General features: G+C 52.4%; 5 protein-coding genes across 5 annotated transcripts; 4 read left to right on the top strand and 1 right to left on the bottom strand.

Annotated features, from left to right (window-relative positions):
* Positions 1–976: 976 nt before the first annotated feature.
* On the top strand, positions 977–1,834 carry EV422DRAFT_503180 (uncharacterized protein; the record flags this gene model as incomplete). The annotated part of the gene is made up of 3 exons (XM_053068324.1): positions 977–1,150; positions 1,243–1,692; positions 1,769–1,834. 3 exons carry the CDS (start codon positions 977–979, stop codon positions 1,832–1,834), a joined length of 690 nt encoding a protein of 229 aa, XP_052929283.1.
* Positions 1,835–3,738: 1,904 nt separating this feature from the next.
* On the top strand, positions 3,739–5,726 carry EV422DRAFT_141772 (pyridoxal phosphate-dependent transferase). Its single transcript, XM_053064815.1, has 2 exons — positions 3,739–4,335; positions 4,405–5,726. The coding sequence occupies exons 1-2, from the start codon at positions 3,979–3,981 to the stop codon at positions 5,404–5,406; spliced, it is 1,359 nt and encodes a 452-aa protein (XP_052929282.1). The 5' UTR covers positions 3,739–3,978; the 3' UTR covers positions 5,407–5,726.
* EV422DRAFT_141765 (uncharacterized protein) lies at positions 5,574–7,534 on the top strand. The gene is made up of 8 exons (XM_053064814.1): positions 5,574–5,850; positions 5,911–6,145; positions 6,208–6,279; positions 6,339–6,424; positions 6,483–6,650; positions 6,709–7,164; positions 7,250–7,385; positions 7,456–7,534. Exons 1-8 carry the CDS (start codon positions 5,741–5,743, stop codon positions 7,468–7,470), a joined length of 1,278 nt encoding a protein of 425 aa, XP_052929281.1. The 5' UTR covers positions 5,574–5,740; the 3' UTR covers positions 7,471–7,534.
* Positions 7,535–7,816: 282 nt separating this feature from the next.
* Positions 7,817–10,377, top strand: EV422DRAFT_514231 (uncharacterized protein). The gene is made up of 8 exons (XM_053069230.1): positions 7,817–8,470; positions 8,542–8,630; positions 8,686–9,373; positions 9,436–9,542; positions 9,619–9,658; positions 9,717–9,760; positions 9,824–9,881; positions 9,946–10,377. The coding sequence occupies exons 1-8, from the start codon at positions 7,930–7,932 to the stop codon at positions 10,137–10,139; spliced, it is 1,761 nt and encodes a 586-aa protein (XP_052929280.1). The 5' UTR covers positions 7,817–7,929; the 3' UTR covers positions 10,140–10,377.
* Positions 10,378–13,107, bottom strand: EV422DRAFT_514223 (uncharacterized protein). Its single transcript, XM_053069229.1, has 4 exons — positions 12,750–13,107; positions 12,474–12,675; positions 12,244–12,401; positions 10,378–12,182 (listed from the first exon to the last, which is right to left on the bottom strand). The coding sequence occupies exons 1-4, from the start codon at positions 13,023–13,025 to the stop codon at positions 10,653–10,655; spliced, it is 2,166 nt and encodes a 721-aa protein (XP_052929279.1). The 5' UTR covers positions 13,026–13,107; the 3' UTR covers positions 10,378–10,652.
* Positions 13,108–13,789: the final 682 nt, after the last annotated feature.

Raw genomic sequence — 13,789 nt, 5'->3', positions numbered from 1 at the left:
TGCGACCAGGTGCTCCAATTGCCCCCAGCGGCCGCCATACGGCCGAGGCAAACCTTCATAGCACTCGCAACACCCTATGTGGTCGCCTCTTTGTTACGTAGATCACATTTCAAGCCGTTCGGGTGGATAGCCCAATTGCACGTACATAGATGCCAGTTGTCGTATGTACGTAGTAGTTGTCGCAAGCAGGAAATGACAGCTTGACGGGTTCCCGCGTCCCACGGCTTTGGATCAATCGAATTGTTTGGCGGACGGGGGATGGTTGGCAAATGATGATGAAAATGATCCAAGGGCGCACATCCACAGGACCCAAGGACTTCTTCAGATTCACAGAACAAGAAAACGCTCCCCGCCCAACGACGTTTCCACCCTCTTCCCATCCCACACAGCCCTCCACACGCACCCCCTTTTTGGTCCCACTCTACATTATACAGTATCTTAAATATATATATATTGCCAACGCTGTCTGCGCATGTTATAGAGCAGACGGCACGAGGTCAGAGAAATACAGTCTGCAGGAAACGAACGAAAAACGACAAACGTATCAGCATTCCTCGCTTCGCCACGACAGATCGCTCCCTTTATCTATCGCCGCTACGAGTCCTTGTGTTTGGCTTTTGACCGACCTACCCACTCGAAGAGCGGAGACCAATCTCTATTACAGTGAGAGCACCTGCCACGATCCCTGCGCTGCCTTGACTGGACGACGTTAGTGCTGGTAGCCGGCATAACGTCTTGGTGCGAACTCCAAATCTCACGGCTGAGGAAAGTTCATCCTACGTGAAGGACTGAACTCTGCGGAAGCTGCCGCTCACTTACGACACCGGCAGCTCATAGAAACCGCAACTCACGAATCAACACTACGATTCTCCCTTTCGAATTTGATTCCTCTCCGAAAATGAGTGTGAGAAACTCCCCAAGGTCTTGCAATGGAGGTCGTTGTCACAGTCTGACCTTCACCGCCTCGCCAAAAACAATGCGACGTTGTTCGCCTGCTACGAATGGGTTTGCAAAGTTCAAACGATACCCTTTAGTCGCCCCTGGGACACCGGTTTCCACAAACCTTGGTGCGGACGGGAGAGCCAGAGAGTCTGGTCCCCCCAAAAAAGTATCTATTAGCAAGTTGGCAAGAGTACATAAAACCACCACGGTACGTACTTGCTGTCTCTCTGTTTGTTATGACTGCCCGTCTACTCTATGTCTTCATTGTCATTCTCATTCTGATCTGTCTCACTTGAACAGAAGGCCAAGACAAACGCCGCCGTGTACACCAACAACAACAGGAGAAAATCAAATTATGGGCCTCGCACGGCCACAGTCCCCTTCAAGAAGCGGAGAAATGGGAATATCGGGGCGAAAGATCGCCAGCGCCTTCAAAGGCTAAAACGAGACGCTTTCCACCAGCTCGACGCCCAGATACGAAGAGAGCAGTTAGAAATCGTCCGCCGAATGCAGTACCTGGATTCCCTGCCTAGCGAGGAACGCGAGATGCTCCTCCAGGCGGAGCTCGAGATCGACGTCGAAGACTCTGACGAAGACATTATGATGGGACAGGACCGTGTCATACTCATCGACGACGTGAACGGGGAAGGCCGAGACGAGTTTGACAACCTTCTAGACGACATTTGCGCTATTGACCTTGCAGAAGATGACTACATTGAGGTCTTACAGTTTGAAGATGGTCATGACGGGGTACGTGTTTGCATTCCGGACTTCAGTCAGTTGTGGGATTGTCCGGCTCACTATCACTTCTGTACGTTTCCTGCAGCACGAGATACCATTCAGCAATGACGCCCACGAGATCGCAATGGCAGGGCCAGGAGATCTATTTTGATTCGGTCCGCATCCATCGATATATCCTCGACATGTTTTTATTGAGACTTAGTACTCGACAATTTTGCTGTAGATAGCTACATATTTATGCTTCGGGATTTGCATCATCTCTTCCATCATCTTCCCCGCGAGGTTCTAGCATGGATGTGGACCTAGAGACCCGCATCAGAGACCTGCATTTTTCGCATCGAACATCAGCATCCCTAACATTATTCGTAGTCTTTGTGTAGTGCATTTATATAAAAGTCATTGGCTGCGGCATTGCATCTCTGTGGTCCGGGCGTAGATTTTGATGTTAGCGATTAGCCATCAACGAGGCATTCCATGCGAAAGAGCCTGACAGGTTGGAATGCAACCTAGCCTTCTCCTGGTCCCGGGACTTTGTGCAGCGGAAGCGGCTACTTGTCCATCCTTCCGCAGCGCGGCGGGAGAGGCGCACAGGAGGGAACGGCAGGTAGCTCACCTAATCATCGTTGACATTCGTGCAGCGGACTGAGAATAAGGTTGGGGTTCTTCCGCAGTAGCCACGGTACTCAACCGTCGTGCATATCCCGTACAGTTGATGCCACTTTCAGTCCTGACCAATCATAGGTGAAGAAGATCTGATACAAAGCGGAGAGCATCCCCGCCTTAGGCGAACCGCCGGTGTCCATACATCCCGACGGTACAAAGTCTGCCCTCATAGGCACCGCTGTCAAGGAAAAGAATGCGATGGCTTTTGCCGTGGTCCACTAGACGCCCAGCGAAAGGCACTCAATTGCGAGATCATCCTGCGAGTTAAGGATTGACATCCCGAGCGCTCTGAGTCGATTTCGCTGTTCCGAATAGTTTCAAAGCTCAGATCCGTTCAGATCGCAAAGGAACAAAGTGGACTTAGACATTGATAAAGCCCCGGCGGTATTCCTGAAGCCGCCAGTGCGTTCTCTGCGCAGGCGGAGATGGGCATGTACAATAGGTGGCCAGACCCTAGAGTTCACCCTGACGGTTTGCTGGAACGTAGGGTATGCCCAGCTACCGTAGATCATGTCCAGCTCGTGGTAACATGCTCCTGTCGGCTATGGCAGCGGCAGGCTATATCGTACCGCTGCAATTAGAGTCGCAACAACCAGTAAGACAGTGTTCCTGGTTGCCTTGTGCAAACGCTTGTGGTCGTTTCCAGTGCCATGGGAATGTTCACAGCTTCCGGAACCAGCAACTTAACCAAGCTCCCTCAGCCGTGTTAGTCGCCAGAGACGGTGACCCGCCACTCATCTCCGTCCCTTGGGCTGCCGTTTCTGTCTGACTTCTACCGTGTCCCGCGGCACTGTCTCCGTAAATGTGACTCCACTCGGCTCCCAGAATCCATGCATCTCATCTCGCCTTCTCGCGTTCCAAAAGCGGCTCGACAGATAGCCTGCAAGCAGCGCAATGCCCGGAGACGAGCATCGAGGACTCCGAGTCGGATAGGTCTTGACGCCGTGCTGGTCACATCCTGTGAACTTCAGCAGAAGGGTGCCCCGCCGTGCTCCATTTTTAAGTGGGGTATAGCTGCTGAGTCATCACTTTTAAGGTATGTAGTACGGACGCAGCGTTGGTTTCATCCTACACCGAGACGGCGACCGGGCGAACTTAAATTGAAGGTCCCATTTTTGGTTAAAACTATCTTGGTAACTTCTATTCCCATCCCGGCCGCCTAAATGAAGGGCATCTCCGTAGAGTTTCAGACGCTGTTGCTATGAATAGAAGCCTCCAAGGATTTTGTGATGTGATTGACCCCTGGATGCGAGGCCAAACCGCAGGAGAGCAGAGACCTGCTGGCCGTGGATGCCCACGTTTCCGTACATCGCCACCCGGTGACTTCCAAGTTCGGGCTCCCTTTTTTTTTCCGGTTACCTTCTCCGTCTTTTCTTTTTTTGAACGCCGTGTCGGTGGAGGTGGTGGAATGGGTCTCCTGACATCGACGCGTGATGCAACGCTCGCTCTGAGTCTGAAGTGAGGGTCTGAGTTATGCGCATTTCGAATAAGGATTCTTGCCTTCAAAATGTATATAAGCGCGTCCCTGCCTTTCGGATTTCTCCCCCACACCTTATCCACCAAAAAGCAACTTGAAATCTCGCATACATTTGCAACCAATACAACCCAATCATAACTTCCAACACGCCCACCATGCTGTCTTCTCACGTCACTGACGAGCCAACCCGCCCGGTCCTCGGCGAGGCGTCTCGCCCCAAGAAGCCACTTTGCACCTACACCTCAGAGGATGTCATGGCGCTCGAGAACACGTATGGTGCACACAACTACCACCCCGTACCAGTCGTGTTCAGCGAGGGAAAAGGCGCATACGTTTGGGACCCTGAGGGTCGCCAGTACCTCGACTTCCTGAGCGCATACTCCGCTGTCAACCAGGGTCACTGCCACCCAAAGATTGTCGGAGCTCTTGTGGAGCAGGCGCAGAAGCTGACGCTGAGCTCCCGCGCGTTCTACAATGACGTTTTTGGTCGCTTTGCAAAATACATGACTGAGGTAAGGATCGCGCTATCCCGCATCCCTTTCAATCTCCGGAACTCGTTGCTCACTTTCTCATTTTTCTAGTACTTCGGCTACGAAATGGTCCTCCCTATGAACACCGGTGCTGAAGGTGTCGAAACTGCGCTCAAGCTCGCGCGGAAGTGGGGTTACATGAAAAAGGGTATTCCACAAGGGCAAGCCTTCATCCTTTCCGCAACTGGCAACTTCCATGGTCGGACCCTCGGTGTGATCTCCATGTCTACTGATCCCGACAGCACAACGAACTTTGGTCCCTTCGTCCCAAATATCAGCTGCACCACCCCACAAGGGATCACGGTCCGCTACAACAACATCGATGACCTGGAGAAAGCTTTGGAGGCGCACGGAAAGTACACCGCCGCGTTCCTCGTTGAGCCGATTCAAGGAGAGGCGGGGATCTTCGTTCCCGACGAAGGTTATCTTACCAAGGCATACGAGCTGTGTAAGAAGCACAACGTGCTGTTCATCGCCGACGAGATCCAAACCGGTCTGGCAAGAACAGGAAAGCTGCTCGCCATTGACTACGAAAACATCAAGGCAGACATCCTCATTCTCGGAAAGGCTCTTTCCGGTGGTGTCTACCCCGTCTCGGCCGTTCTGACGTCGAAGGAGATCATGTTGTGCATTCAGCCTGGTGAGCACGGCTCAACATATGGAGGAAACCCTCTCGGATCAGCAGTCGCCATGGCCGCGCTGGAGGTCATTCGTGAAGAGAAGCTGTCGGAGCGTGCTTACGATTTGGGAGTCAAATTTCGCGCTGCCATCGAAGACCTCAAGTCGCCACTGATATCCCTTGTCCGCGGACGCGGGCTCTTGAACGCCATTGTGATCGACGAGTCGAAGTTCGACAAGACCGCATGGCACTTGTGTCTCCTGTTGAAGCACTACGGTCTCCTGGCCAAACCAACCCATCAGAACATCATCCGTCTCGCTCCTCCATTGTGCATCAGCGAGGATGATCTGATGCACGGCGTGGAGATCATCGACAAGGCGTTGAAGGACATCTTGACGATGAAGATTGAGGATATCCCTGGCTACGACTTATAGGCGGTTATGTTAGGAGAAATGCTTCATTAGTGCGGGTTCGTCGTTCGTTTCTGTACTTGCTTCTGTTCGTATTTAAATGCGGTGTACTTCAATCACTATTTCAGTATTGCGGTTAACGAATGGTATGTATATATGTATGTACGTACATGTATCTGTACGTTAACGGACTCCGCGTACTACTGCGTCCTGCTATTCTGGCCAAAAGATCTTAACAGTACGAGCGCGTCTGGCTGAGCGCAGCTCGCGATGACAAGTTTGCCTCATTTTCCCACGGTCCCACGGAATCGCCATTGCAAACCAAACGCCTGAAACTCCTCTCACACAACCGACAGGCATGCCTGCGCACTCCCGGATCACGGACGTCAGCGGTAGCCGGCCCCAAAAGGACTCGGACGCGCCAGATCCAGCTTACGATGCCGATCTCCATTGGCTGCATTGCGGGAGGTAGGGCACGCCACCAGCTTCCCTTTGGACGACCAGCCAATTGACTTTTTCGCACCGCAGATGTTTTTCCCATGAACACGCTTTTCGGTGTCCAGTGGGTGGAGTGCCCCGAGCTGTCGACGACGTACCGGGCACCACGACGTACTACGTTACGAATTGTGCTCATATCGTATGCAATAGCTGCCTCCTACAGGAAAACAGCGAGAACGTCGCGGCATTGTCGAACGACGCACAGGCGGAGCTTCTGTGTCCAATATGTGGTCAGAAAACGGCTGTCGTAGAGCTGAGAACGGAGGTGGGTTTCGATGCCTATCTCGAACGACGATGGGCTTCGAAACTGAAGCGCATAGCGCACAGGTGCCAGAGGAAGTTGAGAGGATCTTTATTCCCGCGATAGTACATTTAGAGGACGCAGTCAAAGTTTGGCAGGTAAGGTGACACTGACAATACCTGCGACCCCAGTGCGCCATTCTGACGAATCAGAGCAGTTTCAAAATGGGAACGCTGTGAAATTGCTGCGGCACCTAAAAATAAAAAACATGGAATACAGTCGAAAATACCGAGAAGCGACGAGGTAGGCAAGGCGATTCTGGTAGACGTGCTCCCGGGAAAACTCTGACTTCTGGAGCAAGAGCTCTGCAGAAGGCGAAGGACGAAGTGCGGCTACAGGATCAGGAAATTCGGCTTCTCAAGGAGGAGCGGGATCGGCTCAAGAGCGGAGGAGGACAGAAAACTCCCGCCACATATGTCAGTCCGCACAGTGGAACGCCGGGGAAGAATAGCACCGGAAGACCTCAAAGGTTAGAAGCGGATCGAAGCTTTTCGAGTCCTCTCAGGAGCTCATGCCTCCGATTACAGTAGTCGATCTGTTTGCAGTTCTCCAAGTGGACGGCCTAATGTGCAAACGCCAAACCCACCGCAACGACTGAGCCTTCCGTCCAATGCCCGCGACAATACAACAATACGACAGAACGGGAGTTCAAGGTTGAACTCAATCCGTGGAAGTGGGAACTGGGGCTCGACGCATGGCGGACCGGAGCCTATGGATATGCAGCAAGCCCAGCCCGATTTCATGACGTCTCAACGGCGTAACTCCTCTAAAGCCCCACAGCAGCCGGTGTACTCAGATCTACCAGTCCATAATTCAACAAACTATGCGAGACAGCCGATGAATCCTATGCAGGCTCCGCAACCAGATCAATGGTCGATGAACGCGATGCAGACCGATGGGGCCTTCTACCCATCGGGACCCACATATTCGTCGTCTTTCGTCATGCCCGCTCCTTCGATGGCGCCTTCACGCTCCGCGGCGACGTCTGGGATGATGAATAACCAGCTAGGAGGAGGTCGGCCGGGGACCAGCGCGGGGAACAGCCGTCCCAGAACCGCCATGCGACAGACCTTTGCATCATCTCGGAGCATTCAACAACCTCTCCCCGGATTTGGACTTCGGCAGAACAATCCATATGCTCAACTCGCAATGGGCCCACCTGTCGACGCGCAAAGGCCGATGTCGAGTGCCGGTTTCGCATACGGTAAGTGACTGATCAGGGCAGCCTTCATCATCGAGTCTCGACTTAACCCACGATTCCCTTGGAATGACAGGTCGTAGGCCATTAACGCGCAATCGGGGTTCCTTTCCTCATGGCGGCGGGGGATCAGTTTACTGACATTCCTGTAGCTACTTCCCAGACCTATTACCTAGCTTCGGCCGTTCTTGGTGAATCGTAGATTTCTCTACGTGCCGTCTAGGTTACTCCTTTGTCATCTAATCCGAGCGATTCTTTTGCGGACGTACTTAGATTTGTGCGTATATAGTCTTGGAACCTTCTTGAGTAAATAAATACCCGTGCAAGTGCATGATAAATCTGGTGCTGTTTTGTTATATGGTGGTCGAATCTGACTTGTAAAAAGTGAAAACATGGAAGCTGCGACGCGCGAGGAGCGGGAGGTTTTGACTTCGATCCAACGTCAGCGGTTCGCGTCTTCCGTTCTGACCTTTTTCCCACGCAGATCTGCATCCCCTATCGTATACGGTTTCCGAAGCAACCACGTTGTATTACAAACAGCGCCTTCAATATGGGAGAAGCTACGGGCGAAGACAGCCAAATCGCAGGAAAGAAGCGCAGTCCCTCGCCCTCGGATTCGCAACCCTTCTTCGACATCAATGCCATCCTGGGCAATAACAACGAACCGTCCGCACCGTCTCTCCTGCTCCCTCCTCGAAAGCGCCTTAACAGAGGCCAGTCCGCCGCCCTTTTCAAACCGCTGGCAGGCGTTTGCCTATTGGGGCTGAAGAGTACCAGTCCGGATGTCGCTGCCCAAACGCTTACCAGTGAGCATACCGTGGAGCAGGAAAGTGTCTACGAAACTGGAGGAGCCAGGAAGCATCAGCTCGCTCAACCAAACAAGCTCGCTTCTGCGCCTAAGCCCCTTTTGAAAAGATTCAGGCCTCCTACTACACCTTTTTCAGGACCTTCGGAGACTCGCTCGACGCCGGTTGAAAATGTCGATGCTGACCGTGGGAAAGTGCTTGTCAAACCTTCGCAAACACCGCGTCAAGCTTCGACGCCCATTCCGTCTTTGAGGCGCGCCCCGAGCAAGTCTCCCAGTGAATCTGGTACGCATCTCGGCGTTGGATGCCATGCCATTCGATTTCTTGCTCATCCATCCGATGTTCGTCGCACTCAGACAACGTCCCTGAAACTGGGCGTATGCAGATGCCTGTTGAACAAAATACCGCGAATGATGTTGAACAAGCTAAGCCGGTCACCCCGAAAGTAAGCGCCAGGTTTTGAAAACATGAACAATCAAAGGTTAACGCTCTTCTTGAAGCTCTTTAAAATGCGACCTCTTACAGGTTCGGTTATGGTAGCATGGTACTATCGGCTAGAGCTAATTAAATTCGTTGTAGGGCGGACCTCCGTTCGTCAACCAACGGTACCGGTGACTCCTGTCGCCACTCCGAATCGTAATGTCGTTCGCACTGGAGTTGACAGCGGTCAAAGCGATGTTTCCGGCACCGCAGGCAATGGCGAAAAGGCTTCTGATGAACAGAGCGTAGTCTACCCCTCGCCCAGACCGGAAACAAGGGGCAAGTTCACAGGTCTCAAGCTTCCCACGCGGGTGAATCCTCATGCATCATCGACGAAACCCTTCACGCCGGTTCAACCTCGGACAATGACAAGCGACCCGTATGAGGCAACTTTGGAATCTTCACAATCACGCATGTCACCCGTTCAAATTCCGAAAGCTAGAGATGAGTATCTTCCACAAAGCCCACACGCGCATCAAGCTCGAAATGTTTCTGCGCTCGACGTGCCCGTTTTACAAAAGTCATTGAGAAGTTCAGTTACTCCTGAGACTGATGGTGATTTTGGTGGACATCTGCGTCATAGCAAAAGCGATTGGAACGGGGGAAGGGAATCGTGCTCCTACACTGATACAGAAAGCGGTAGCAACCTTAAAGATCGGGCACCGGACTGTTTCTCAAGTGGAGAGCCAGTTGAGTCGTCTCACTCAGGTATGTGCTTGTGTGGCAGACCACAGGAGATCTGATTGCCCGTTTGATGACATTTATGGTAGGAGCGCCAACAGGCATGGCCTTCAATGCTCGACAGCGAGAATTGCCACAGTCTGAGGATGTCATGCAGTTAGATTTCGCAAATTTGAGGGATCAGTGCGCCAGTGCTGTGAGTGATAGTCGGCGACCCACTTTCCATGATGATGGCGTTTAACCTCTGATACTCTTTTGAATACTCTTTCCAGCGACAGGAGAACGAGCTTGCTGCTAACAACGCTTTGCAAGGTTCCGCGGTACCGTTGCTGAACTTCGTTGCCGCAGTGTACTCAGACAGCTTCTATAGATCTTGCGGAGTATCAAGAACAATGTTTGTTGCAACAGATGGAGGTATGTGGCTGAACTGATTACCGGCTCATAGTTTCTGAATCACGGACTTACAATCTGTCAAAGTTGGACAAGGTGGATCGGGATCTAGTTGCCATTCGCACCGAGTTGGCAGCACAGCAAGGTTCTGGCCGGTCTTCAACATAACTGCGCAGTGCAATCTGTAGGATACTTACCTTCTGACTCAGCCGCGGTTCTGAATCTGAGCATCGACTACATATCTCTCATGACGAAAGCTGCGGATGCCTTCCCAACGGCGAATCACGGTACTGAAACGACGAAACCATCCGAGATTGAAGAAACGGATGGCGAAACTATAGAAGCACTGGAACTGGGACAGTCGGATGCCGCGGAACCAGCACTTGCGACCCCTGCGTCCTGAATGCGTGGATTTGAAAGGCGTATATGGAGCGCATTTGGTGTGCCAAGCCTACATATATCGGAAGCTATGTAGGCACCTATTACGTAGTGGATCCATCCCTCCCTCCGATGTACAGGGGCCTGAATCTGGCTTCCCATAGAGAAATCGTGTAGTTGTGGTCGCCTCAGTCCTGTGTTCGGTTAGGAGACTTGATTGATTGAAATGAAGTTGCTTTCTTAGATGCATCTTCAAAAGGCGTGTTGTATTTCAAAAAAAAATCCTCATGTCCGCTCTAATCCAAGGACGTTGTTAAACTATTCGTAACATTCCAAAAAGAAGTGAAGGTATAATGGACACCCATGTGCTCTCAAAAGAGCAGATTACTCGATACCATGAAGTCTGATGCTTGCCAGAAGGACCATCATGTGACGCAGACAGCAACCGCAAGACAGTGTATGCTGTAGTGTCTACACATATTTAGCTCGCCCAGGACCACACATATGTGGAAACAATAGAGGAGTTCCTGGCCAGTGATCAGCTAACAGCACCACCCTCCTGTCTCAGCTTCAGCTCCAATTCACGACATTTGAGCTCAGTGTCCACCAGCGCCTTTTCCAGCGCCCCGAACCCGTCAAGCAGCATTTCCAGGTCAACCTCCAGATGCTCCTCTTCCCCATGCAGCGCGGTTTGCAACATAGTGATGATGTGCTGCGCTTGCGCGCGCATAGCGGCGTATTCGGTGGTTGATTTGTCCGTCGCTGGAACGTCACTGGCGGGAGCTTCCGGCTTTTCAACAGCAGATGCCGGTTCGACCTCTTGCAACACGTCTAAGGATGCCGCTCGCGAATGAGGTCCCGGTGGTAATATAGGTGCTGGCGGCAGGCTTGCTGGCGCTGGTGGTGCCAGCTTGGGTGGTGGCGGCGCTGCAAATTGCAGCGGGGACGGCACAGCCGGTTTGGACCCCGCCGCGAGCCCTAAGAGATGCGCTGGTGGCGGGCCTGCAGGCGCTGGGATGAAGTTCATTATCGATCGGCGGTTAGCCGCTTTGTTATCCGCCGCAGTTCCGTTGAGTACAGCTTTGACATCGCCGGCCGATGATTGTGCAGAAAGGTTTGCTGGTGTGTTGGTTCCTGCTGATGCGTGCGCGTCGGGAGGGCGCGCCACCGACGCTCTGGGCGTCTCAGAGACTTTATGTCCAACACCCGCTTCGAGACTCGTACGCTTTGAGGCGTTTTCTTTACCTATCGAAGACGGTCTCGTACTTCCTGGCACGGGTCCGCCTACCACGCTCAGAGGTCGAGCTGATGTCGGCGGCGGTGGGATAAACTTCTCGCCCGAAAATACGCTTTTCCTTGGTTTCTTCCCTGTCGCGGTGCTAGCTCGTTTTGCAATCGGTGTCGAGTTGCCCGATGCCACATGGGATAACGTGCTTCCGGGCAGCATAGACTCTCGCTTCGATGCCGATCGCGGAAGCGTGTCTCCTGGTGGAAGCATCGATACCCTCCGTGGATCATGGTTAACGTCGGTCGACGCGGCTCGAGAGTGTGTGCTGGTTCCTGCTCTAGGAATCGCAGGGACTGCAGCCAACACATGCTGCAAGTCCTCCCCAGGTTGCACCGGTTTCGGGGGCGGCGGGATCACTTGCGCATCGGTCCACTTCTTGATCAGGTCCCCGATTTCGCTACTCCCGCTCAACCCCGCCAATTGAGCTGCAGTTTGCCCACTTTTGTTGACCAACTCCCTTTCGCAACCTCGAAGCAGAAGCCACCTCGCACAGTCTTTGGCATCTCGCGTGGCGCATACATGCAATGGCGTGTTCCCGACGGCGTTGGGGGCGTTCAGATTTGCTCCCAGGTCAATCAAAATGGATGCGATGGCCTCATGGTTGTGGAAACATGCCATATGCAGAGGGCCTTTCCCAGATTCGTCAAAAATCTCCGTGTCCGCCCGCGCTACTAGCAAGCGCAGCACGGCATCCGCATGTAAATGTAAGGTTGCGTAATAGAGCGGCGTCAGTCCAACGCCGTCTGGGCAGTTTATCCATGCACCATACGAAATAAGCGTCTACATGGCACACGTAGTTAGAGCTTTGATCGCGTCAGAAAAGCCTAGTGCTGTCACTTACTTGCAGAGCAACGACTTTATTGTTCAAGGCCGCAAGGTGCAGTGGAGTTTTCCAGCCATCTTTCTTTCCCAATCTGTAATCCGACATAGCGCCATTTTCCAGAAGCACACCGATCATTTCCTTGTCATTGTTCATGACCGCCACGGACAACGGAGATTCTGTTTGACCAGTTGACAAGTCCATGTGAGACTAATAGACGAATACGTTTCACAGGGCCGTTTCCCCCTTACCTCCGCTTTCCGACCAAAAATTTGGATCTATTCCTCTCTGGCCTCGCTCCTTGACTTTGTCAATATTTCCCTTCTGAACATCCTCAAAGAATTTCTTCTGCTTCTTTTTGCTGTTGATGGACGGCGATCCGGGCGCCGCATCGGCATCGGTAGCCGCTGAAGATGACCAGACTCGATGCTTCGGTACAAACTCCAGCAGCCACTACGAAAAGACATGGTGAGGATATATCGATTTCCGAGCGTAAAGGCAAACGATACGAACAATGGCGTACATACGTTATTCTCCGGGCTAAACGAGCCCAGCTCACGCTTCTCATCGAGGAATTTCCCCTGCTTCCCCGTCTTTGAGTCCGCAGGCACAAATATCCCGTAATTCAACGCGTCTTCTATCCCGCTGGCCATCTTCTCCATGATATGCTGTTTCAGTTTCCATATTGACTCCTTTGTATACGCTTTGACTGCCTTCTGCCAATCCTGAGATGGAAGTGATATACGCAACACCACAGCCGGCCCGCGGTCGGCCGGGATTCCTCCTGCCGTGGGAGTCGTCATCTTATGCGACAGATATCAGCGAGGCGTAAACTTTCGCGTGATTGGAAGCGATATGTTCGGGGTCTGATGAGTCGAACTACTGCTGGACAACGTAGCCAAAACTTTTTAGCCGACGGCGCATGAACATGAACCCAACGCGTAAATGCCTGCAACGCAACCCCACCTTTTCTGTCGAGCCACTCAAAAGCAATTTCACACGGAAGTTATCTGAATCTGAAAGGTGAGAGCGAGGAGCAAGCTTCGCCGCGCCACGTCGTCTGAACTAATTGCTGAGGGCATTGAACAAGCATGGTTTGAATAAGGTTGAGTTAGTTCGCCAAAGCTACTGTGATTGAACACGTTGTTTTCCCTCGGCATCTTCACAACTTGATACGCATTGCCTGCCCTATTAGCCACGTCTCGCCCTAACAACGAACGACTACCAAAAAGCGGTTGCATTGGACGTCCAAATCCGATCGTGACCGTCTTCGCTGGCAAGCGAGGCGCTGCCTCCGAGAGACGGTTTGCAAAAGCATCACAGTCGAGCACTTGAAGGTGGGCTCACAATGGCGAATCTTGTCCATCTTGACCGAGAACGTGACAGGAACAGCTGGAACCCACACCAGGCGTACCGCAGCGACAATGAAAATCAGCTTTTACACGTCGACAGATCAACTAGTTTGTCTATTGAGGATAATGAGAAAAATGAAGTACTGCCCAGTGCAGGTTTTCTTGAGGGTGCAGGTTGGAGATGGCCCCATGGATTTCATTTGGTTTCCTGACAG

This window comes from Fimicolochytrium jonesii (assembly GCF_025526975.1).
Source record: "Fimicolochytrium jonesii strain JEL569 chromosome Unknown EV422scaffold_2, whole genome shotgun sequence".
Taxonomy (NCBI): domain Eukaryota; kingdom Fungi; phylum Chytridiomycota; class Chytridiomycetes; order Spizellomycetales; family Powellomycetaceae; genus Fimicolochytrium; species Fimicolochytrium jonesii.
Note: the sequence above shows the minus strand (reverse complement) of the source record. Positions and strands in the feature narration are given on the sequence as shown.

Excerpts from the sequence above, each read along its gene's own strand:
- EV422DRAFT_141772 (XM_053064815.1), top strand. The coding sequence starts at position 3,979 with ATGCTGTCTTCTCACGTCACTGACGAGCCAACCCGCCCGGTCCTCGGC. Across the intron at positions 4,336-4,404 it reads TTGCAAAATACATGACTGAG|TACTTCGGCTACGAAATGGT; the intron begins GTAAGGATCGCG and ends TCATTTTTCTAG.
- EV422DRAFT_141765 (XM_053064814.1), top strand. The coding sequence starts at position 5,741 with ATGCCTGCGCACTCCCGGATCACGGACGTCAGCGGTAGCCGGCCCCAA. Across the intron at positions 5,851-5,910 it reads CATTGGCTGCATTGCGGGAG|ATGTTTTTCCCATGAACACG; the intron begins GTAGGGCACGCC and ends TTCGCACCGCAG. Across the intron at positions 6,280-6,338 it reads ACGCAGTCAAAGTTTGGCAG|TTTCAAAATGGGAACGCTGT; the intron begins GTAAGGTGACAC and ends GAATCAGAGCAG.
- EV422DRAFT_514231 (XM_053069230.1), top strand. The coding sequence starts at position 7,930 with ATGGGAGAAGCTACGGGCGAAGACAGCCAAATCGCAGGAAAGAAGCGC. Across the intron at positions 8,471-8,541 it reads CAAGTCTCCCAGTGAATCTG|ACAACGTCCCTGAAACTGGG; the intron begins GTACGCATCTCG and ends CGTCGCACTCAG. Across the intron at positions 8,631-8,685 it reads CTAAGCCGGTCACCCCGAAA|CTCTTTAAAATGCGACCTCT; the intron begins GTAAGCGCCAGG and ends CTCTTCTTGAAG.
- EV422DRAFT_514223 (XM_053069229.1), bottom strand. The coding sequence starts at position 13,025 with ATGACGACTCCCACGGCAGGAGGAATCCCGGCCGACCGCGGGCCGGCT. Across the intron at positions 12,402-12,473 it reads TTTTTGGTCGGAAAGCGGAG|AATCTCCGTTGTCCGTGGCG; the intron begins GTAAGGGGGAAA and ends CTGGTCAAACAG. Across the intron at positions 12,183-12,243 it reads ATAAAGTCGTTGCTCTGCAA|ACGCTTATTTCGTATGGTGC; the intron begins GTAAGTGACAGC and ends TGTGCCATGTAG.